General features: G+C 45.5%; 1 protein-coding gene across 4 annotated transcripts in view; it reads left to right on the top strand.

Annotated features, from left to right (window-relative positions):
• Window positions 1-24,462, top strand: part of PARG (poly(ADP-ribose) glycohydrolase) — a 237,107-nt gene that overhangs the window by 26,163 nt on the left and 186,482 nt on the right. For 3 of the 4 annotated variants that reach the window (XM_040320736.1, XM_040320739.1, XM_040320737.1), the window contains exon 2: window positions 11,205-11,271. In XM_040320736.1, coding sequence (XP_040176670.1) covers window positions 11,205-11,271 — 67 coding nt within the window. Of the gene's footprint in view, window positions 1-11,087; window positions 11,121-11,204; window positions 11,272-24,462 lie in introns of those variants that run through there. The other variant, XM_040320738.1, reaches the window with a different exon arrangement.

Here is a 24,462-nt window from a genome sequence, read left to right as displayed (position 1 = left end):
AAATGAAGGAATGGAAATCTTCTTTCAGGGAATTCCAGTTCCAACTCTGTCAGAAAAAGACATGGAAAAATTGGAATCCCCAGTAACACTGGAAGAATTACAGTTGGCAGTAGCGGGGATGTCCAGCCATAAATCACCTGGCCCGGACGGGCTCCCAATAGAGATCTACAAGCGCTTTGGTGAAATACTGCTACCAGAACTGCTTCGGATGTTAAAAAAGTGCTTTTTTGGAGGGACAGCTTCCTTCTTCTATGAAGGAGGCAACGATTGTGGTAATCCATAAAGAGGGAAAAGATAAACTAGACCCTAGCTCTTATCGCCCAATATCACTGCTCTGCACAGATGCAAAAATTCTTGCCAGAGTACTTGCAAATCGCCTAAAAGGGTGCATCGAGAGCCTTATCCACTCTGATCAATCAGGGTTCATTCCAAACAGGTCAACTAGCATAAACATCAGAAGGGCCTTCTTAAATATACAGATTCCCTCTGTCAATGAGGGCCCTAGAGCACTGTTGGCCTTAGACGCTGCTAAGGCTTTCGATAGCATCGAGTGGTTAATACCTTTGGAAGGTATTAGAAAGCTTTGGATTTGGCCCATCATTTACTAAGTGGGTTAAACTCCTATATAGCGAACCACAAGCAAAAATTAAAATTAATGGGGAAGTCTCGGATACATTCAAGCTCGAGAGAGGGACGAGACAAGGTTGCCCCTTTTCACCGCTCTTGTTCGCACTTGCCATGGAACCCCTTGCTATCAAAACTAGATTAAATAGAGACATACAGGGGTTTAGAAGGGGTTTAGAGGAAGACAAGATATCGCTCTTTGCGGACGATGTCTTGTTCTTTGTAGGAAACGTGGATAGCTCGCTGACCACAGTGGTCCAAATGGTCAGGGAGTTTGGAAGGTTTTCGGGATTAATTGTCAACTGGGATAAGTCGGCCCTACTTCCAATAGATCCGTTAGGCGACCAGACAATAGCCGAAATGCCCCAGTTGAAAATCTCAACAAAATTGAAATACTTAGGGGTTTGGATCACTAGTGAGGTCAAGGAGTATACCAGCAATAATATAGCTCCACTGTTGTTGAAACTGAGATTAAAAAAAGATATCTGGAGCCGCCTCCCCCTTTCTGTAGCTGGGAGATGCAATCTGATAAAAATGATCTGGCTCCCCCAGATATTATATGTTCTTCATAACTCTCCAATTTGGGTGAACCAAATATGGTTTAAACGAATGGAAACACTATTCAGGGAGTTAATGTGGAAGGGCGGCCAGGCCAGAATCAGATTGCAGATCATGCAACTCCCAGTGAAGGAGGGTGTGGAGAAACTCCCTGGTGTGGAGAAAGCCTCTTGGGGGGAGGGGTGAGCAGGAGTGTCAGGACACTCTCTACTTTGCAGATAGAGAAAGGAGCTTTGTGTTAGTGGGCTTCCTGACTCTCCTGCTCGCCCCCTTCCCCCTCAAGAGGCTTTCTCCACACCAGGGAGAAAGCCTCGCATTACTGTGTGGAGTTACAGACAGAAGAACAGGAAGTGAGGATTTCTCAGAAGAAATAAGGACATTTAAAAGCAAAATGGAAGGATGAGGTAAGTGAAGGAGGACTGCACTAAGGTAAAGGAAGCTTTTAGGGAAGCATTTCTTTTACCTTTACAACCCATTTAAAGCAGTAAGATTAAAAAAAACTTCTGTGTTAAGGTTAGCTACATCCCCCTCATGCTTGCCGGTGTTTCGTCGGATTTGGCGACCCGTCAGAATTGGTAACGGAAGTGACGTTCCGTCGCGGCCATCATCTTGCTACACCCCACACTCCTCCATAGTAAGGATAATCTGAGAAGGCGGAAAGTGGACATCTTGTTACACCCACCGGAGTTTTCCATTTTACAATTATTTTGAACAGGAAAGTGAGTTTATATAGTAAATACAGTGCTTAGAAGTCTGTCTGACTGGTTAGATATTGAATTTTAACCACTTGCTTACTGGGCACATATACCCCCTTCCTGCCCAGGAGAAATTTCAGCTTTCGGCACTGTCGTGCTTTGAATGACTATTGCGCGGTCGTGCGACGTGGCTCCCAAACAAAATTGACGTCCTTTTTTTCCCCACAAATAGAGTTTTCTTTTGGTGGTAGTTGATCACCTCTGCGGTTTTTGTTTTTTGCGCAATAAACAAAAATAGAGCCACAATTTTGAAAAAAAACTAATTTTTTTTACTTTTTTGCTATAATAAATATCCCATTTAAAAAAATATATATATTTTTTATTTCAGTTTAGTCCAATACGTATTCTTCTACATATTTTTGGTAAAAAATCGCAATAAGCGTATAGTAATTGGTTTGCGCAAATGTTATAACGCCTACAAAATAGGGAATAGAATTATTACTTTTTTTTTTTACTAGTAATGACGGTGATCTGCGATTTTTGTCACGACTGCGATATTACGGCGGACACATCAGACACTTTTGACACATTTTTGGGACCATTCACATTTATACAGCGAACAGTGCTATAAATATGCACTGATTACCGTGTAAATGTGACTGGCAGGGAAGGGGTTAAATGTGTACCCTGGGAGTGATTCTTACTGTGGGGGGAGGATACTGACTGGGGGAGGTGACCGATGCTGTGTCCCTATGTACAAGGGACACACCATCGGTCTCCTCTCCCTAACAGGACGTGGATCTCTGTGTTTACACACAGAGATCCACGTCCCTGGCTCTGTGACTGCTGATCGCGGGTGCTTGGCGGACATCGTGGCTGCAAGGCATGCGTACCGGAAACCTGTGTGACGCGGCGGGCGCACGCGCTCCCCCCAGTGGCGCTCGGCCGGAGCCCGTATATAGACGGCCTTCCGGCATATTAAAGCGACCTTGCGGCTGTAAATAGTCGGCCGCCGGGTGGCTAGTGGTTAAAAGCAGCGAACTTCTGTCAGATTCTCAAACCTCTGAGATGAGCAGGCTTGCCGCTGCTTTTAAAATTCAACATCATAACAGTCAGACAGAGTTAGAAGTACTGGATTTCAGCACATAACCTCATTTTTACATTTAAATAGAAGTGTAAAATGCAAAACTCCGGTGGATGTAACAAGATGTCCGCTTTTCCCTTCTCGGAGTATCCTTACTATTGAGGAGTGTGGGGTGTAGCAAGATGGCGGCGACGAAACATCACTTTCGTTACCAATTCTGACTGTTTGCAGCGCTGTGCCTAAAAGCAGTGTCTCTCTCCGCTTTCTTTCTCCTTACTGGCGAGTGAGGCATCAGTGGGAGCCATTGGTGGCTACTGCTGTCAATCATAGCCTGTATCGACAGAGCGAGGGGCAGGGTCGAGTCACACTGCGCATGTCAATGGACACACAGAACGTGGCTTGGGATTGAGCCCACCTCAGTGCCCCCATAGGGGATTGCTATGGAAGGAGGAGCCCAAGTGCTGTTGTGTGCAAAACCATTACCAAAAAAAATTTATGTGACTGGACCAGAGTAGGCTAAAAATTGTTAGATATATACATTTTTTACACAGTCTAGTAAAGGATAAGATCACCTTTGGGAACACATTACACAATACACCTGTTTTTAGGGTGAAACATGTAACATATTCTCAATGCTGCAGCAGCTGCTCGATTTCCCCGCCATAACCAGGCCCAGAACTCCTCTTTTAAAGCGAAGTTCTGCCGAAAAAAGAAAATGACAGCAGCTACAAATACTGCAGCTGCTGTCTTATTTTAAAAAAGGACACTTTCCTGTCCTGGGTGCCCGCAATGTCCTCACCCGAAGCCGACCCATCCCTTTGCTCCCAGGTGGAGGTGCCACCATCTTCAGTAAGGAAATCAGGAAGTGAAGCTTTGGGGCTTCACAGCCTGGTTCCCTACTGCGCATGTGCGATTTTTCGGCGATCTTTCGCCAGAAGTGGGAGCAAATACCTGTTTTAGACAGACTGGTATCTGCTCCCCCCCCCCCCCCCCCGAAAGGTGCCAAATGTGACACCCGAGAGGTGGAGAAATACGAAAAGCTGAAGTTCCATTTTTGGGTGGAACTGCACTTTTTAAAGAAGAAGTTCTGTCAAATCGTAACTATATTTAAACCTACTCCTAGCCCCATTCCAAGCCTATTCTAACTAACTGGACAGATGTGTATACTTACCTATGCTGAGGGTGGTCGAGTCGCATGATTTTTTCCAGCGGCCAGCTTAAGTGACGAGATTGCTAAAGGTGGCTGCAGAGTCTGGGCAAGCATTTGTTATCTGCTGTCCCGCCTCTCCCTTGGGAGCCAATCAGATGACTGGACCAGAGCGCCTTCAAAGTAGGCAAGTATAGACGTCTTTCCTTTACAGCGTAGTAAGATTAGGCTTAGAATGGGGGTGGGATCAGGTTCATGTATAGTTAGGATTTGACTGGGTTTCCACTTTAATTTATTGTACTTTTTTGCTCTTTCTTTTATTTTTTTATTTTTACTTTTCTTTTCTTGGAGCATCTGCATCTAACCGGCCCCTTTCTCCTCACTACCTCCACACAGATTGACTTCATGCAAATGTCTTATTACACAGTTAAAATACTTGCATGGAAGCTGCTCTACGTGCCAAAGGATTTAGAATTCTGTTAATCCCATTTTTTGGATTCCTCCACCCCCTGCATAACCATAATAATCTATTCCACCTGTTCCTGTTTAGCTTCACAGGTTTTTGTGTTGCCAAACTTTTCAGCTGATAAAAGTTACCCCGTTTCTTGTGCAATAAACATCCTGGAAATAGGCGGTTATAGTCTGATTCGAGAAAAACAGGTTGAACTGGTATTGCATATATCATGGATATTCCCTATTGGAAACCGGAGAGACGGCTTCCCTAGGGAAATAAAGACGGCTACTATCGGTAATATTGGGCAATAATGGATCAGATGTAATAAAATGTACAAATATTTATTAATGTATCAAAAAGATGTCGTATACAAAAAATGATTGCTCTGTATGAGCTAGTGATGACCAATGTGACAAGATGACAATCAATCAACACACCTTGTATACAAAATACAATTGGTGCAAATAACAGTGAACCATAAAGACAAATACAAACATTTTATACTGACATAAAACAAAAATGGCCCGGACTCCTATTAAGCCACATATATTAAATAGTCCAGCGGTCCGCTATATACAAAAATTAACTAACTATATTGTGTTAAAGTGGAGTTTCCATCCCAAATTTTTTTTTCATTATTGTGCTCATTATACCTAAAAAAGAAAATGTTTTACTCATCTGGAAATGCCTGTTGCTATGCAGTCCCACGAAATCTGCCTTTGGAATCACCTAGGATCCTGACATCTCCCTCTAATGCTCCTGGGAAATGTGTGTCATCATTTCCCAGGATGCAGTTCGCTACCCAATTATCACTCCCCATCCAAGACTTCCAGGAAGTAAGTGCTTGTGGGCTTCACAATGCCCACAAGCAAAATGACAACGGTGTGGACAAAGTTTTATAAACTATCTTTTTTGAATATCTATGTGGAGCGGCGGCGGATTGTAAAATAGTAAGTGACCGGATTTATATTTATAAAAACGCATGATGAAAGGACATGCATTAAAAAAATGCTAATTGTGGTTGGAACCCCGCTTTAAGGACTTTTCATAATTTATGTGGCTCCCCCGGGGGTGAGATGGGAGTAGCAGTTGTATGGTGGAGTGGGTGTATTTCAATTGTTATTGATGGATTGCTGGTAACCTTTTGATCCAAACAATATGTCTCATTTGTTAGCTGAATCTCTGATCTGAGTGTTGAGATTGATGAGTGCTAATTATTGCTCGAGGTCTGTGTCTCTATTGTTTCCCAGAGTGAGTCTTATAGCTTCCACGTGTATTAAACGGTGTTAGTCTCTAGTGAGATCTTGATATATGGTATACATTTTATTGAAATAAATAACCAGTCTCGTTTATAAATACAAAGTAACTCTAAGACCCGGTTCACACTGGGGCGACACGTCAGGCGGCTTAGCCGCCTGACGAGTCGCGTCCCATTGAATGCAATGGAACCGTTCTAGTAGGAGCGAAGCAAGTCGCTCTGACTTAGAAAAAGGTTTCTGTACGACTTTGGGGGCGGCTCAGGGCGACCTGCATTGACTTCTATACAGAAGTCGTTTTGCAAATTGCCTCTGAAGTCGTCCTCAGGACGACTTTTAGAGTCGCCCCCGAAGTAATGCCGCTGCAGTGTGAACCGACTCTGATGGTTGTATTGGTGTCTCTCATATTTGTCAACATAGCAATATTACATACGTTTGTGAATATATCATAAGATATTGTCCTGTTATTGCTTCAGTGGCTAGTTGTTAAGTGTGTGTGTGTGTGTAATATATAAAAAATACATTCCAGTAACTGTCCTATGAAGTTTTTCATTGGACAATGAGATCCATATACTGTTATGTAAATAAGAATGACAATTCTACATTACCATCTTGCTGTGTCAGGGAAATATCTTCACGATAGAGCTGAAGTTTACAATTAGGCCCCTTTCACACGGACAGCTGTTTTGCTGCAGATAAAAGCATGTTTGTTTTGCTGGAATTCAAGACTCCAGGCACAACGATCAGCTGCATTTGTACAGTGCTTTTAGCTGCGGTTGCGTTTAGCCGCGGCACGATATTGAACGGGGAATCCAACTTGGATCCCTGCCAATACCAAGCACTGTGTCTGGTATGAATCTTGAGGGGAACTCCACGCCAAATTTCAAATAAAAAAAAAACGGGATGGGTTCCCCCTACGAGAGCATACCAGGCCCTTGGGTATGCTATGCATTTTAAGGGAAACCCCCGTATGCGAAAAAACGGCGTGGGGTTCCCCCAAAATCCATACCAGACCCGTATCCAAGCAGCAGCACGGCCGGTCAGGAAAGGGGCCGCATGCCCTCAAGATGGGGGGGGGGGGTTGCTTTGGGGCAGGGGGGTGTCCTGTGGCCCCCCCACCCCAAGGCACCTGTCCCCATGTTGATAAGGACAGGGCCTCTTCCCGACAACCCTGGTTGTTGGCTGTCGAGGTCTACGGGAGGGGAGCTTATTGGAATCTGGGAGCCCCCTTTAATAAGGGGGCCCCCCACCCTAAGTGAATTAGTATTGGGTACATCATACCTCTATTCATTCATCTGACGGGAAAAAAAATGTAAAAAAACACAGGATTTTTAAAGTAATTTATTAGTCGGCTCCGGGGGGGGCCCCCCCTCTTTTCTTTAGCTCTTTTTTACGAGGGGGGCCCTGCTTCTTCGATGTCTTCTGCCGGGGGGGGGGGGGGTCCGGTCTTCACCGCCGTCTGGTTCTCTTTCGCCGGGTGCCCCGCTCTCTTCTTTAGCTCTTTTACGGGGGGGGGGGGGGGGGGTGCCTGGGCTTCTGTCGCCTTCTGCCTTCTTCTTCTCTTCTTCGATGTTGACACGTCGCTTCCTCCCGCTGTAATGCCGTGTGCGCGGCTCGCACCGATTTTATATAGGCCTCTTATGACGTCAGTCACAGTCCCATCATGCTCTGGGTGCACCCGGAGCATGATGGGACTGTGACATCATCAGAGGCCCTAGAGAGGGTGGGGGGCCGTCATCTGGGGACCCCCTCATTAAAGGGAGCTCCCGGATTCCTATAATCGCCCCTCCCGCAGACCCCGACAACCAACGGCCAGGGTTGTCCAGACGAGGCCCTGTCATCAACATGGGGACAGGTGCTTTGGGGTGGGGGGGCCACAGTGCGCCTCCCTGCCCCAAAGCACCTACCCCCACATGTTGAGGGCATGAGGCCTGGCACGGTTAAGGGGGGGGGGGGGCGCGCTCGCTCGTCCCCATCCCCTTTTCTGACCGGCCGGGCAGCTACTCGGATACGGGTCTGGTATGGATTTTGGGGAAACCCCACGCCGTTTTTTTCGGCGTACGGTGGTTCCCCTTAAAATCCATAGCAGACCCAAGGGCCTGGTATGATCCCATAGGGGGAACCCATGCTGGTTTTTTATTTGAAATTTGGCGTAGAGTTCCCCCTCAAGATGCATACCAAACGCAGCTGACACAGTGCACTGCGATTACATGTGATTATGTGCCGATAGCTGCGGGATTTCGCACCTGGACGCATCCAGTTCTATTTTCTATCTGCACAAAACCGCAGGTAACCGTAGTGTGTGAATTGTGTCAAAGGAAAGCATTGTGTGCTTCTAGCTGCGGTAAAATCCGTAGCTAAAAGCACCATTCTAAAACAAGCAGATAGCATCTCCATATGCTGCGTGCACTTTGCTTACAGACATTCAGCCTGTTCCTCGTCAGTGTCTCAGAGATAGTTCAGCTAATTGTGATTACATGCGGCATCCAGTCCTGAACTCTCCTTATTTCTCCACTTCACTTCCAGCTGGGGGATCGTGTTAACGGCGTCATGGTCCATATAGCGTTGACCTGTTTCACAACGGTATGTCACATGGCTTCTTCTGGACGAATATGGGAACGGCATTTCCCTCTCCCTTTTATTTTTGGTGAAGCCGTCCCTCTAATTTGAATGTTTTCCCAGATGGGAAATGGAATTAAAAAAAGGAAGAAAAAACACAGGTTCTCTTTCCTTATGTTCTCCGTTAAAGTGTGCTCCTTTTCATCAGGTGCTTATTTTTCTTTTTATAGTTTTTGTCTTTACAGTACATAAATGTCCAGTTCTTGTTTTTTTATATTCTTCATCATGTTGACCTTCAAACACAGGTCCTACTTTTTTGAGATTTAAGGCCCGTACACACGGTCGGACTTTCAGCCAACAAACTTCAAAATCAACAAGTTTTCAAATTTGTCTGATCGTGTGTACGCTCCATCGGACCAACTTTTTGTGTTTCCTCGGACAAAAAGTTTGGTCTACAAATCGACAAACTTTTCGACAACAAAAGTCTGATGGTGCCTAGTCCGACCGTGTGTACAGCAAGCCATCGGACTGTTGTACAAAGTGCAAATACGCATGCTCAGAACCAATGTTAAAATCAACCAACAATAGCAGAAGTTAACCAAAGGGTGGCGGTAAAGAGCAGAAAAACCACGTGATGTTGGGAAAGTTTTCAGAAAAGTCTGAGCGTGTGTATGCTATGGGTGTGACTGGACAAATCACTTCGGACAAAAATCCAAGGGAAAGTTTGTCGGATGTCTGACCGTGTGTACGAGTATCCAAAGGTATAGATTTTAACCCCTTATTGTTTACAATTTGTAACAGATGGAGGGAGTGAAAAGGAGGAGATAACCAAGAAGAATCCAAAAGGGAAATAAAGAGGTTTTATTTTTGTTTAAGGATGGGTTTGCAATCAAGCCCATCTATACAACTTCTACTCTCATGTAGTATGATTACCCTTGATGTATTGAAAAAGATAGAGAAGAGTGAGAAAAAGAGATATACATATACAGACATTTAAATATATATACAGACTATAAAGCTGAGGAGGAAGGCTATTATATATTCTGCTACTCCAAGAAAGACTGTAGATTGCATTCAGTGTTCATACCAAGATGTATGAGGGATCTCAGGGTACATATCCACCACTTCTCCTTTTGTAATAATATGAGATTAAAATCCATTCTTCTAGCTGGAAGTTTAAGGACATATATTCCTTACTGTTAGGCCAATCGGGTTTGCCTTGATGACACTGTGCAAAGTGTTTAGCCACTGGTCTCTCCCTCTCTTTCTCTGGGTCTCTTTCTTTTTCCTTCCTAATGTCTCTAAGCCGGTGTTCACCTATTCTTACTTTCAACATTCTTTTCGTCTTGCCAATGTATATTTTTGGGCAAGGACAGGTGATCATATATATCACTCGGTGGAACAATTAAGTCTCTGATCTCAAACTCTTTCTGGCCTTCCGCTTCCATAAATACATTTGTTCTATCCACAAAGGGGCAGATTTGGCATTTTTTACATGGGAACATCCCCTTGCTTCGTGGATACCCAGATAAACCAAGTGGGGCTCGGTTACCTGACGTTTTCCGAATGTATCAGGATATCTCCCAGATTTTTAGTTTTACGTGCCACCATCTTGGGGCTGTCTCCTACTATGTTGGCTAATTCCTTGTTGTTGGTTAGAATACCCCAATGTTTTTCTAGGATTTTACGTACACTTCCCCATTGTGCTCCAAATGTGGTAATCAATCTTACTGGGCCTGCTTTGTTTTTTTGTCTTTTGGTGTAACCGGTTGGAGAAGTAGGCGTAACAGGTTGGAGAAGTAGGCTATCTCTGTTGCGGCACGCCGCCTTGCGCTTAGCATGTCTGATTTGCTTGTGAGAATACCCACGTTCACAAATCGTGTATACAGTTCCCTTAATTCTCTATCTAAGGCAGTTGGTGTAGAACTGTTTCTTTTAATTCTCATAAACTGACCTGAAGGTATCCCATTCTTTTGCCATGATGGATGGTGACTGTCTGCTTGTAAAAGCGTGTTAGCTGCTGTATCCTTGCGATAGGTACTGGTGTTAATTTTCCCATTCTGTAATTCAATCAGTAGATCAAAAAATGCGATCTGTGATTGGTCATACGTGTAGGTCAAGCGTATATTCCGTACATTGATGTCAAGTTGTTTGATGAAATTGTGTATGGTTGTTTTGTCACCTGTCCAGATGACCAATACGTCATCTATGTATCTTAGCCACGTATGAACTGGAATTGCCCATCTCTTGCCAGGTAAATATTTACCTGTATGAGTAGAGTTCTGCTTTAGTATGTTCATTCTAGATACATTTTGTATATGATACAGATATACTTTTTTACCTTGATACCCAATTTATTCCCAAAATAAATGTAAAAGTGAAAGTATAATCTGATGGATTGCAAAACTGTTGACTCATAACTTCATTTACTGGCATGTCCTAGATAAACCGTGACTGTGGGGTAATTTAATTCATACTGTGCCTTATCTATATATAGTTCTTCTCTGAACATTTGTGAGTCATATGTGTCAGTAATTGGGTGGATTTTTTTTTTTTTGCAGTTTCGCAAGATGTCTTTACTTTTTGTTTCAGAACAGAACTCCTCCTATAGTTTTATGTCTTTTGACCTTTGCTTGTAGGTTATATGTTTGTTAGCACAAGATTTACTTCCTGAATGCCTTTTTTCTTCGCTTTTTGTATTCTGTTACTTTCATTTAGTGGGAAGACTCCATAAAATAGAAAGGTTTCTGTTAGAAATTCTTTAATGTAAATGTGGATGGTTTGACTTCTTTTATGTAATGGTCTATTTTTTTTCTTTGCTTTACAGTTCTCAAACAGAGAACCCTTCATTCCTGGATTGGACATAAAGGAAGAAGAGCAGAAGAGCATAAAAGGTATTTGCAAAATCTCCAGTACAGTCCTATGTTGCATGTCATTTTAGTAACCAGATTACCGTATGTGTGTATGTGTGAACACACACAATGTATATATGTATATGGCTTCTTGCACACTGCAGCTAGAAAAATCTCTGTACAGCTTATTTTTTTTACTGAGCTAAAATACAGCCCATTAATTGTAATTTTTCCTATGCACACAGGCGTGTAAACAAGCGCTGTGTATTCTTCAGAATACAAAATTTATATATATATATATATATATATATATATATATATATATATATATATATATATATATATATATATATAATATGATTTTTTTTTATCTAAATTTTTGGTCAGTAATTTACACCTTGTGCGCAAATGTCTTAACATATTCTGAACGTGAGAATAAGTTTGTGTGCAAATGTATACAAAAAGACCGGCTGAAAAAATAGATGCTCAAACAGGAGTACTGTGTACAAAAGGCTTATATGTATGTATGTGTGTAATAAAATAAATAAAAAAAAATAAATATATACCGTGTTTCCCCGAAAATAAGCCCGGGTCTTATATTAATTATGCCAACAAAAGACACAGTAGGGCTTATTTTCAGGGTAGGTCTTATTTTTGGGGAAACAGGGTGTATATATATATATATATATATATATATATATATATATATATATATATATATATATATATATATATATATATATATATATATTTATATATTTTTTTTTTCATTTATTTTATTACACACACATATAAGCCTTTTGCACACAGTACTCCTGTTTGAGCATCTATTTTTTCAGCCGGTCTTTTTGTATACATTTGCACACAAACTTATTCTCACGTTCAGAATATGTTAAAAGACATTTGCGCACAAGGTGTAAATTACTGACCAAAAATTTAGATAAAAAAAAAATCATTATATATATATATATATATATATATATATATATATATATATATATATATATATATATATATATATATATATATATATATATATATATATATATATATTATATAATATATAATTTTTTTTTTTGATAGATTTTTATATAGCGCCAACAGTTTACGCTGAGCTTTACAATGCAGATGGGGGACAGCACAATTGCAGTACAGTTCAATACAGAAGGTACAGGAGAGCCTTTCTTATAGAGCTTACATTCTAAAGGGAGGGGTGGTGGTACAAAAGGTAATAGCTGCAGAGAATAATTTGATATTTTATATATATATATGTGTGTGGGTTGGACAAAAATATGAAAATACTACATGATTTGCAGGTGTGAAAATGATGATATTTTGCATTAAATGCGGAAGTGATGTAATGGGGATGGTAGGCAGCATAAACTCCAAACCTACAAATAACACTAGACACCCCAAACTGGATTAATAGTGTCTGCAGCCTTGTTTATTGGTTGGTAACAATTCATCATAACTTTTTCCCAAGGCGTCTTCCAGGACAGCCCTTGAGAGATGGAGCTCCTCCCTGGACAGGAAACACATCACCCCCAGCTCTTTAAAAGGCGGTCCCTCAGGCATCTGTTCAGTTTTATGTGTTTCCTCAGACGGAGGAGACATGTCACCACAAGGAACCGTCTTTTTTACAGGGGGATGGATCAGGGAGAGTATCCATCTCTAAAGGGCTGGGGAAGACAGCTGGGCTGGTTGTTCCCCTACCTTAAAAATCTCTCCATTTCTGTGGCCACGGGTTCCCTCCGCTTGTGCATGGAGTTTCCCGTTCCTCCGGTGCCCGGCGAGGGAGTGGGCAGTGATGGCGTGCATGGCGGCGGCGTCTGGCAGGCGGGAGAAGCTCTCCTTACGGTGGACGCCGTGACCCGGAAGTCGCTGGGCGTAACCTCCGGGCCTGATGCGTGTCATCACTGTGCGCCGGAAACTCAGGTTCCGGTTTCTTGGCGCGGGATTCGAAGGAAGGCCGAGTCGGCGTGTTATAAGGCAGCAAGCGTGGGCTATACTCTGCCTATACACGGAAGCAGCATGGACGCTGCACAAGGGGAGTCCGGCGCCGGCTCTTCACAGGTAGGCTGGCTGTGCCAGAACCTTTTTTCCTGTGTTTTCACCTGTATTCAAAGGGAGCTAGATAGGTCTGTCCTATATTTTAGCTCAGTGGGCACCTTAGAACAGGGGAGGAGGGGGATCTTGCCTATGCATAACACTAAAGGTCGCTCTCTCTCTCTCTCTCGTTTTTTCTGTCAGAGAGAATCAAAGGAAGTTAAAAACCCTTCTAAGGATAAAAAGAAATGTGCCACATGTAATGCAAGGCTTGCTTCTGGATATACCAAAAGTTTATGCGGTCCCTGTATTGCTACTGTGGTGAATAGCGAAGAAGATTCCCCACTCAATAAATTTCTGGGTTCATTTAAAGATGAAATGCAAGCCACCTTTCAATCATTCAGAAAACTCATTGCTGACACTCAGATACCAGGTTCAACTGCAAGACAGCAGGAGGTGCCCACATCTCCTATTCTGGTAGCATCAGGAACGGGTGATCCTGTAGAGAATGAGGAGATTTCCCTTAAAAATTCTGATTCAGACTCTTCCCATCCAGATTCTGGGCAAGAAAATGATCAGGATGACTCCTGCACCCCCACTAGATTTAAACTCTCTCAGGAGGAGGTAGATGAACTAATTGGGGCAATTCATGAGACGTTAGAACTAAAGGAGGAAAAAACTTCTCTCTCACGTCATGATAGAATGTATCAGGGGTTAAGTAGGAAAAAACAAAAGGTTTTTCCAGTACACAAAATAGTTTCAGACTTAGTCCTGAAAGAATGGGAGGAACCTGACAAAAGGCCCTTCTTTTCAGGTGGCTTAAAAAGAAGATTCCCCTTTGATGAGGACCCCGCTGCGGTCTGGAATCAATCTCCAAAACTTGATGCCCCACTAGCAAAGGTATCTAAACACTCAGATCTCGTGTTCGAGGATATGGGACATTTGGCAGATCCCATGGATAAAAGAGGGGATGTTATCCTCAAGAGATCCTGGGACACGGCCATGGCTAACCTTAAGCCAGCCCTAGCAACCACGTGTGTAGCACGTAATTTGGAGTTTTGGCTCAAACAATTGCAGGAACACCTGACAGCAGGTACATCTAGAGAAGAGCTGTTAAAATCCTTTCCCATGCTGTTTAAAGCTGTGGGCTTTATCGCCGATGCCTCGGCAGAATCGGTAAAACTTTCAGCCAGGGCAGCTTCCCTATCAGTGGCTGCGAGGAGAACTCTTTGGCTCAAAACCTGGCCGGGAGACACTGCCTCTAAGTTACGCCTTTGCAGCGTTCCTTTTTCAGGAAATTTTTTGTTTGGCACTCCGCTAGATGAAGCGTTAGAACGCACTGCGGATAAAAAGAAGACTTTTCCTGACAAGAAAAAGTCAGGTTTCAAGAAGTTTTTTCGTCCCTTTAAAGGGCAAAAGAAAAATCAGGAAAAAGGGAAGTCAAATAGACCCTGGGCGACACAGGGGGGGAAAAAGAAAGCCAATGTGCTCTTTAACCCTCCTGACAAAAATCCCAAAACCCAGTGATATCAGGATCCAAGTGGGAGGAAGATTGGGGGACTTCCTTCCACAATGGAAAAAACTGACCTCCAACAATTTTGTCAGGGGAGTCATAGAAAAGGGTTATGCTCTGGAGTTCGATCAAGCACCACCAAAAAGGTTCTTGATTACACAACTGGCAAAAGATCAGAAAAAAGCCCAGGCATTACAACATCTCATAGGAGAGCTTGTAGATCAGAAGGTCATAATACCAGTTCCCAAACAAGAGGAAGGTCAGGGTTTTTACTCGCACGTCTTTTTAGTGCGGAAGCCGTCAGGCAAGTACCGCCTGATCTTCAATCTAAAACCTTTGAACACGGCCATTCGATACAAAAAGTTCCGGATGGAATCGATCTGTTCTGTGAAGAATCTGCTTCAAAAAGATTGTTTCATGGCAAAAATAGATTTGAAGGATGCCTACCTTCATATTCCTATCAGGAAAAGCTCCCAAAAGTTCCTCCGCATAGCCATTCAAGTGAGAGAAGAAATTTATCATTTTCAGAGTCAAGCTCTTCCCTTTGGCCTCTCCTCGTCCCCGAGGATCTTTACCAAGATTCTTGCGGAGACACTGGCCCCCCTAAGACTCCAGGGCATAACAGTCGTCCCATACTTAGACGACTTACTGTTCTTAGCACCGACGAGGCAAAAACTGCTGGCAGACCTAGTGGTCGCCCAGCAGTGGTTGACTCAGTTAGGTTGGATCATCAACCAGGAGAAATCAAACCTCATTCCCTCTCAGGAGATCCTGTTTTTGGGCTATATAATAAATTCAACAGAACAGAAGACCTTTCTTCCTCAAGAAAAAATCGATCACATAAGTCAACGAGTAGCGCAAATACAGACAAATCTCCCTGTAACAGTAAGGGAGATAATGTCGGTTTTAGGCCTCATGACAGCCTCCATCCCAGCAGTGAAATGGGCCAGGTTTCACCAAAGACCGCTCCAGTCATTCCTTTTACAGAATCTTTTAGGAAAGGACTTGGAGGACAAAGTGTTTCTTTCAGAAAAAACAAAACAAGCACTTTGGTGGTGGAGAAACCAAAACAATCTGAAAGGAGGTCTGTTGTGGAACCCCTCGGTTATGCTCATACTGACGACGGACGCCAGCAACCAAGGCTGGGGAGCCCATCTAGGGGATCAATGGGCGCAAGGCCTTTGGAGTCGCCTAGAAAAGAAGCGCTCATCAAATTACAGAGAGTTAAAAGCTGTAGCAAAAGGCATGGCAGCATTTCAAGACCAACTAAAACATCAGCATCTGCAGATCAGGTCGGACAACGTCACGTCTGTGGCGTATCTGAACAAGCAGGGGGGAACCAGGAACCCCAGCCTGATGAATATAGCCAAAGAAATGTTTGTTTGGGCAGAAGGGAATCTGGAGTCTCTATCAGCCGTCCATCTCAAGGGTACGCAGAACGGTCTAGCAGATTTTTTGAGCAGACAGTCGATCTCTCAAGAGGAGTGGTCTCTAGATCCGACAGTGTTTGCAGACATGGTTACCAAGTGGGGTCTTCCGGAAATCGACCTTTTCGCAAACAGGAAAAATGCCAAACTACCAAATTTCTTCTCTCTGAATCCAAGGGATCAGCCACTAGCAGTCGATGCCTTACAGAACAAATAGACATTCAACCTGACCTATGCTTTCCCTCCACTTCATCTTTTGCCGAGAGTCCTCTCCAAATTCAAGACGGAGAAGACTTCCCTCATTTTAATAGCCCCCTTTTGGCCGAAAAGGGCGTGGTTTTCACTTCTACTATCCTTAGTAGATCGGCCACCCTGGATGTTGCCGTGCAGTCCGGATCTGCTGTCTCAAGGTCCGGTCCAGCACCCCAACCCAGCCTTTTTGAATCTGGCGGCTTGGTATCTGAAATAGACATCCTGAAGTCCAAGGGTCTATCAGACAGGGTGATCAAAACTCTGTTGCAGAGTCGCAAGCCAAATACCAGAGCAATTTATCAGAAACACTGGAAAAAATTTAATCTCTGGCTGAAAGAGAATAGGAAGAGAGAATACGATTCTCCAACAATTCTAGAATTCTTACAAGAGGGCATCGACAAGAAATTGGCTTTAAGTACAATTAAAGTTCAAATTGCGGCCCTATCAGTTTACGTTCAACGCTCATTACAGCAAGATCCACTTATTAACAGATTTTGTAAGGCGGTTGCTAAACAACGGCCGGCCCCATGCCGAAAAGTACCGACATGGGATCTTTCCATTATGTTGAAAGCAGTTATTAGAGAGCCCTTTGAGCCGATATCAGAGGCTTCTCTAAGGTTAATTACTTTAAAGACAGTCTTCTTAATTGCGATGACTACAGCTCGCAGAGTCAGCGAACTCCAGGCTCTGTCAATCAGAGAACCTTACATGCAGGTATTGGAGGATCGGGTCATTCTGAGAACAGACCAATCTTTTGTTCCAAAGGTCGCTTCCTCTTTTCACAAGAGTCAGGACATTATTTTACCCTCTTTTTGCAATAAACCTGCAAACAGCAAAGAAGAACAGCTGCATCGGCTGGACGTCCGAAGATGCCTTCTTGCCTATCTAGATGCAACTAAGGAGTTTAGAACATCAGAGGCCCTGTTTGTTCTTTTTTCCGGAAATCGAAAAGGAAAACAAGCCTCAAAAGGGACAATATCCAGGTGGATCAAAATGGCCATCTTGGAAGGGTACAAAACTCTGCACCTGGACCCTCCGCAAGGCTTGAAGGCACATTCTACAAGGGCGTTAGCCACGTCCTGGGCAGAAAGAGCCGGCGCTACCCCAGAGCAGATATGTAAGGCCGCCACGTGGTCAAGCATGTTAACATTCATTCGACACTATCGTTTGGATGTCTTGAGTAATCAAGATCAGGCCTTTGGGAGAAAAGTCCTCCAAGCAGTAGTCCCACCCTAATCTGGTGAGTGCTTGCTCATCCTCTCAAGGGCTGTCCTGGAAGACGCCTTGGGAAAAACAGTTAGTCTTACCGGAAACTCTGTTTCCAGGAGTCTTCCAGGACAGCACGTTCCCACCCTATGCTTTGAGGTAGGTATATATATAATATATATATATATATATATATATATATATACATGAATAATGTAAATGGTATATATGTTATTAACTGTATTTCAGCTCCGTCCTTCGGTTCTTGGATTAAAACTGAACAGATGCCTGAGGGACCGCCTTTTAAAGAGCTGGGGGTGATGTGTTTCCTGTCCAGGGAGGAGCTCCATCTCTCAAGGGCTGTCCTGGAAGACTCCTGGAAACAGAGTTTCCGGTAAGACTAACTCTGTTTTTTTTAATCAAATACTTTAAAACGGTAAACAAAATTAGTGGGGTGCTCTCTGCCAAATAGTCCTCTGGAGAATGGGAAGCCCCCCTTCAGCCTCCTGCTTAAATAGGGAGTCCTAGGAGTTTCTGGAATGTTCCGAGGGCCAGGTGACCGTAAATTACTTATGACCCTTCAGAACATTCCAAATTGGCCGTTTTTTTTTTTTTTGTTTTTTTTTTGTGGACTGATAACAAAACCCCACATTAAAGTCAATCAACTGGAGGTTTGAAGTATCTTACTGCCACCATCCATCGATGGAAAGTGGGCCCTTTAAAACAGGCTATCCCCTGTTTCCTTGCGTTCTATCGCTTCCGCTGTGAGCCTGCGTATGCAAAAATTGTGCGGAGGGAACTCCATAAGCAGAACATTCAGGCTCGGTTCACACCTAAAACGGCTGTGGATTGCACAGCAACGCTGTCCTTCCTTGTTCTCCTCCTTTTCAGGGCAGAATCTTTGTTGACCGACTGTGTGAGAGCACTGCAACAATTTGAGTGCCTTTTTAAGCACAGTAACCGTACAAGACTATTTTTCTGGTTATAATTGTATCTCGAAAACGGTACCATTTACCAAGACAATAATGCTCCGATTCAGCTGGTGTTGTCAAATTGTGGTTTGACAAGCATGCAGATGAAGACTCACACTTTCCCTGAGCATGACAGTTGCCGGATCTCCATATCATAGAGCCACTATGGTCCATTTTGAAGAACAAGGTTTCGGGCTTGTTTTCTACATCAAATCTTTATATATTTTTTGCATGAAGAGCAGCATGAGATTCCTTTATCCACCATCCAATAATTATATTTGACAATTCCCAGGAGAATTCCGGCCATCTTGGATGTCAAAGGTGGTCCAACACCCTATTGGGTAGCAATTTTGTTTTTTACCTGGTGTTTCCATATTTTTGTCCAACTCCTGTATATATCATAGTTTTAGTGTATATATTTTTCTTCTTTTAATGGGCTTTTTTTCACAGTTCTTAAAGGATATCCCTCCATTGTGGTTTAGGACACACATACTGTATGTCGCTGGAAGACCAGCATAAAATATCATTTTGGTTTCCCTTCCAAAGCTAAGGCATGACTATTATTTTTGATAAAGAGGAGGACACTTAGGGGGACATAAGGAAAAAGTGCTGCATACCCTGAATAATGTCAAAAGGGAAGTGTCCCCCAATAGGGGTTTTCTCGGCAGCAGAAAAGGGTCAAGCATTACGTGTTTATCTCCATGTTTGACTCCTAATGCTGTGTATTACATTGTGTTCACATTGTATGTATTGATTTTTAGCCCTTTGTACCAGAGCTCATATTTTATGTCAACGTCCTTTGCTACGATTGTCATCAATAAAATGTCGTCATATTTATCTTTTCGTTCATGGACGGACACAGCAGCGTTGACCTTAGGGGTGATGTATCTTTTCTCTAGGAGAGACTAGGCAGAAAAAAACAGCACTTTTAGTGTTAAAAACACTTTTCAGTACAGCACCTCCCATGGGGGCGTGTCCCCCGGGTACATCCCACTCTCTGGAAGCATCCAGCCTCAGTTTTCATCTGCCTAGCGTCAGGAGAGCTTGGCCTTTTCTGGAGTCCATGAGCTCTGGAGTCTTTTTTTGCGATTTTTTTCGCCTTGATTTATTTTGTGTTCCTGCTTTTTGGTCCCTGAGATCTCCATCAACTGCCGACTGGGTGACAGGCTGGATTTTGAATCCTTGTAGTCGTCCCATGTTCGGCCATCGAGCGTGTGCCGGTCTTTCACTAGGCCGTCCACGACATGCCCTGTTGCTCCAGGGGCGGCCAGTGAACTACATGTTCCAGGGCGCACATATGACCGGTCTCTATGGCTGTGTCAAAGTGCGCCGGGCCGACAGCCATGCCGCAAGCGGACGTTTGTTCTGTCTGAAATGCCTCCAGCCGGTGGTTGCAGGATGGGTAAGTAGTGTCCCCTTGCTTCGGCAGGGTGATTTCGGCTGGTGCATTCCTGGGGAGGTCGACTGAGGGTCCGCCCTGCTTTCCTCTCCCTTTTTCCCCTTTTCTGGGTGGCGGCTGTGAGGTGGGGGTCCACCTGGGGGGGCTGTGCTGCTGTGGGGTACTGTGTGTTTACTGTACTGGGCTGCTATTTTTTACTGAGGTGCTCTGTCTGTGTTGGGCTGTGTGTTTTACTGTGCATCTGCACGTGTTCGGCCGCCATTTTGCCGGAGCCGCGGTTCTATGTATTCGGCGGCCATTTTACTGTAGCCCGCATGCTGTTTTGTACATGTCGGCGGCCATTTTAGAAATTCTTTGACCTCTAGTGCCTGAAATAACGGCGCGCACACCGCGGCTTCTCTCTGAGGGAAACGACACAGCACAGACAACACTCTCTCAGCTCTGCTCAGCGGTACGGCCTCTCCTGGGTGGTGAGTCCCCGGGGGTCCCTGCTCTCTATTTCAGCCAGGAGGGTGACCGGTGGGTCCCATTTTTGGGTCTGCTAACTAAGGTGGCAATTTTTTTTTTTTTTTTTTTTGTGGTGGACAGCATGGAGTCTGAACCACCAGGGCCCTCATGTGAGGCTTCTTCCCCACTCATGCCAGACTTAACCCTTAGTGCCCCTGCTCCTGTGGCCTCACTGGATGCTGTGACGGCAGTCCTGGAGGCATTTGTTGCCAGGATGGAAGTGGCTAGTGGCCAGAAGGGGGGTAAAAAAAGCGCCCCCTCCCTGTACCTGCTTCTGGGGATGTCTCTGACGCAGAATCAGGTGCTGCTTCTGCTTTTGACCACACTTCTGTCATGTCAGAGGATGCAGACTTAACCCATGCGGACAGTGAGGATAATTCTGCTTCAGGGTCAAAGCAGGATAAGGAATTTGTTGGAGCTCTTATCACTGCGGTGCGGGATACTCAAAAACTTGAGGATTTGGCGGAGGCATCAGACATGCCGGTCCCTTTTGGGTTCCGCAAGCCACCCCGCACCGCAAAAGTGTTTCCTTGTGTTCCGTATCTGGACGACTTGTTATACAAGGAATGGGATCGGCCGCAGAAAGCTTTTACTGTACCAAAGTACTTCGGTCCGTTACCCACTTTTTTTGGAAATCCTCCCCAAAAGGGTATCTCCTCCGTCAGTGGACCCCCCTGTGTCCAGGCTGAACAAAGGGTGGGGTCGGCTGTGAGACCGGTTTTGGCCGGGACTCTGGTGTTACACTCTTACAGAACGGGCTAAGTCCCTGGTGCAGGAGCTGGAGGCGCAGAATGCTTAGGAGACCTGCGTTGACCTGGCCGACCAGTTGGTCCAAGGTCTAAAATGTTGTCTGAGTCAGCCCTGGATACGCTTCCTTGCTTTCCAGGGCCTCCGCCTACACAGTGGTGCTACGCCGCTTGGGGGGCTGAAGTGTTGGTCTGCGGACCAGTCCTCTAAGAAGTCCCTGGTGGACTTGCCCTTTAAGGGTGAACAGCTTTTTGGGGCTTCCCTGGATGACATCCTAAAGGATGCCACAGGCGGTAAGAGAACTCTGCTCCCGCAGTCTGGGAAGGAAAAGGAGCCTCGCCGTAGGTAAGGGCTCACATTTACTACCCCCAAGCGGTCTTTTCGCTCGCCAAGTGCGACAGGAAAACTCTTTTAGGGTGCTAAGACATCCACTGAAGGACAAAAGCGCACCTGGTTCCGCAAGCCCAACAAGCCAGCGGACAAGCCTGCCTCCGCCTGAAGCTTTGCCCCCGCCCACAACGTGGGTGGGGGGCCGGCTTCGCAAATTCACGGCTCGGTGGAGGTCTCTTCTTTCCGACCATTGGGTTTGCAAAGTAGTTTCCTCAGGGTACAAGATAGAATTTCTCTCTTGTCCGCCAAACAGACTCTTTCCCTCCAACCTCCGGCTTCCTCCGGGTCGCCTGAAGGATCTGTCAGGGACTGTCCAGGATCTGCTGGTCAGAGGAGTGATTGTGCCGGTTCCCTCACAGGAACGCTTTCAGGGGTTTTACTCCAATCTGTTTGTAATCCCCAAGAAGGACAGGGTTCGTCCAGTCCTGGACCTCAAGGCCCTCAATTGCCTTGTCAAAGTACAAAAGTTCAGGATGGAGTCGATACGCTCAGTAATAGCAGCGCTCCATCAGGGGGATTTCCTAGCGTATCTGCATATCCCCATATGTGCAAAACACCAGAGATTTCTGCGTTTTGCGATCGGAGATGATCACTTTCAATTTGTGGCCCTTCCGTTCGGCCTGGCCTCAGCACCTCGGGTTTTTACCAAGGTGCTCGCCCCGATTCTGGCCCTGCTGTGGCAGCGCGGGATCGCTATCGTGGGATACCTGGACGACCTTCTTCTGAGAGCTTCCTCAAGCTCAGAGTTAGAAGAGGACATGTCTATCACCTGTCAGACCCTCCGGGAATTCGGTTAGCTACTGAATATACAGAAGTCAGTACTAGTACCGTCTCAGCGGCTGGAGTATCTGGGGTTGGTCCTGGATTCTTCGGAGGCAAAAGTTTTCCTTCCAGCAGAGAAGCTGCAGACTCTGCACTCTGCGTTTGGTGATCCAGAAATGGGCGTCGCTTCGCTTTTGCATGAGAGTACTGGGTCTGATGGTGGCCTCTTTCGAGGCAGTCCTGTATGCCCCATTCCACACTCGAGTGTTACAGAAGGAGATTCTGTCACGATGGAACAAGCTTCCTTCGTCTCTGGATTACCAGATTCGGGTGAGTCGACTGTCTAAGTCCTGCCTAGTGTGGTGGCTATCATCTCCGGTACTCGGGAATGGGAAATCGTTCCTGCCGTGTCACTGGACAGTGATCACAACGGATGCCAGCCTCTCCGGCTGGGGGGGCGTCTGGGGTGTCCAGTCAGCCCAGGGGCGTTGGACTCAGGAGGAGTCCTGTCTTCCGATCAGTGTACTGGAGCTCCGAGCGATCAAGCTGTGTCTCTCCAAGTGGTCTCTGGGCCTACAGGGCCGACCGGTCAGAATCCAGTCCGACAACGGCACGGCCGTGGCATATGTCAATCATCAGGGGGGCACACGAAGCTCGGCTGCGGCGAGGGAAGTCGCGCACATCCTCCGGTGGGCCGAAAGCTACATTCCAGCTCTGTCGGCAGTGTACATTCCGGGGGTGCTGAATTGGCAAGCCGACTATCTAAGTCGCTAAAAGCTGGACCAAGGAGAATGGGCGCTACACCCGGAGGTGTTTCAGACTATGTGCCAGAAATGGGGCACTCCAGACGTGGACCTTCTAGCGTCCCGTCTCAATTGGAAGGTGTCACGATTTGTGACCAGATCGAGGGATCCGTGGGCGGACGCGTCAGATGCACTGGTAGCGCCTTGGGGTCACTACCGCCTGATATACGCCTTCCCTCCCCTGCAGCTTCTTCCTCAACTGCTACGCAGGGTGGAAGCCGAGGGGATACCAACAATCCTGATCGCCCCGGATTGGCCGTGCCGTCCCTGGTACGCGGACCTGGTGCGGCTGGTGGAAGACGTTCCTTGGCGTCTACCCCTGAGAGAAGACCTGCTGTCACAAGGCCCTATCTTTCACCCTGCTTTACAGATGCTGGCTTTGACGGCGTGGCTGTTAAGAGCCAGATGTTGAAGGACCAAGGCCTGTCGGGCCCGGTGATTTATTCCATGCTACGGCACGAAAGTCCACTTCACCAAAGATTTACCATCGTACATGGAGGGCCTACATCTCTGTGTGAAGAGATGAAGTGGCACCCTCGTACATACGTGGTGTCACGAGTTTTGCTGTTTTTACAGCGTGGAGTGGATCAGGCTTTAGCCTTGGGTACGGTGAAGAGTCAGATCTTGGCTCTAGCTGTCTACTTTCAGCGACCCTTGGCCTCGCACTCTTTGGTGCGTACGTTTGTGCAGGGGGTCCGGCATGTGGCCCCTCCATGCGTCCTCGGCTACCTCCATGGGACTTGAATTTAGTTATTTCGGCGCTTCAACAAGCTCCGTTTGAGGACATTCGGAAGATCCCCTTGTTGACTCTGTCTCAGAAGGTGGTTTTCCTGGTGGCAATTACTTCGGTCAGACGAGTATCTGAACTGGCGGCCTTGTCTTGCCCCCTACTTAGTCATCCATAAGGATAAGGTGGTGCTGCGACTGCAGCCATCATTCCTTCCAAAGGTTGTTTTGGCCTTTCACATTAATGAGGACATTGTTCTTCCATCCTTATGCCCTCAGCCGAAGAACCCGAAGGAGACCACTTTACATTTCTTAGACGTGGTTCGAGCCCTACGGGTGTACTTGTCTGCTACGGCTCCGTTTCGGAGGTCAGACTCACTGTTCGTGTCAGTGACTGGTCCTAAAAAGGTCTGGCGGTCTCGTCGGCCACCATTTCTAGATGGATCAGACAAGTCATGCTCCAGTCCTATGCCCTAAAGGGGCG

Source organism: Rana temporaria, chromosome 8 (genome assembly GCF_905171775.1).
Source record: "Rana temporaria chromosome 8, aRanTem1.1, whole genome shotgun sequence".
Lineage (NCBI taxonomy): Eukaryota > Metazoa > Chordata > Amphibia > Anura > Ranidae > Rana > Rana temporaria.
The sequence above is the reverse complement of the archived record's forward strand: the minus strand, read 5'-3'. Positions and strand labels throughout refer to the sequence as shown.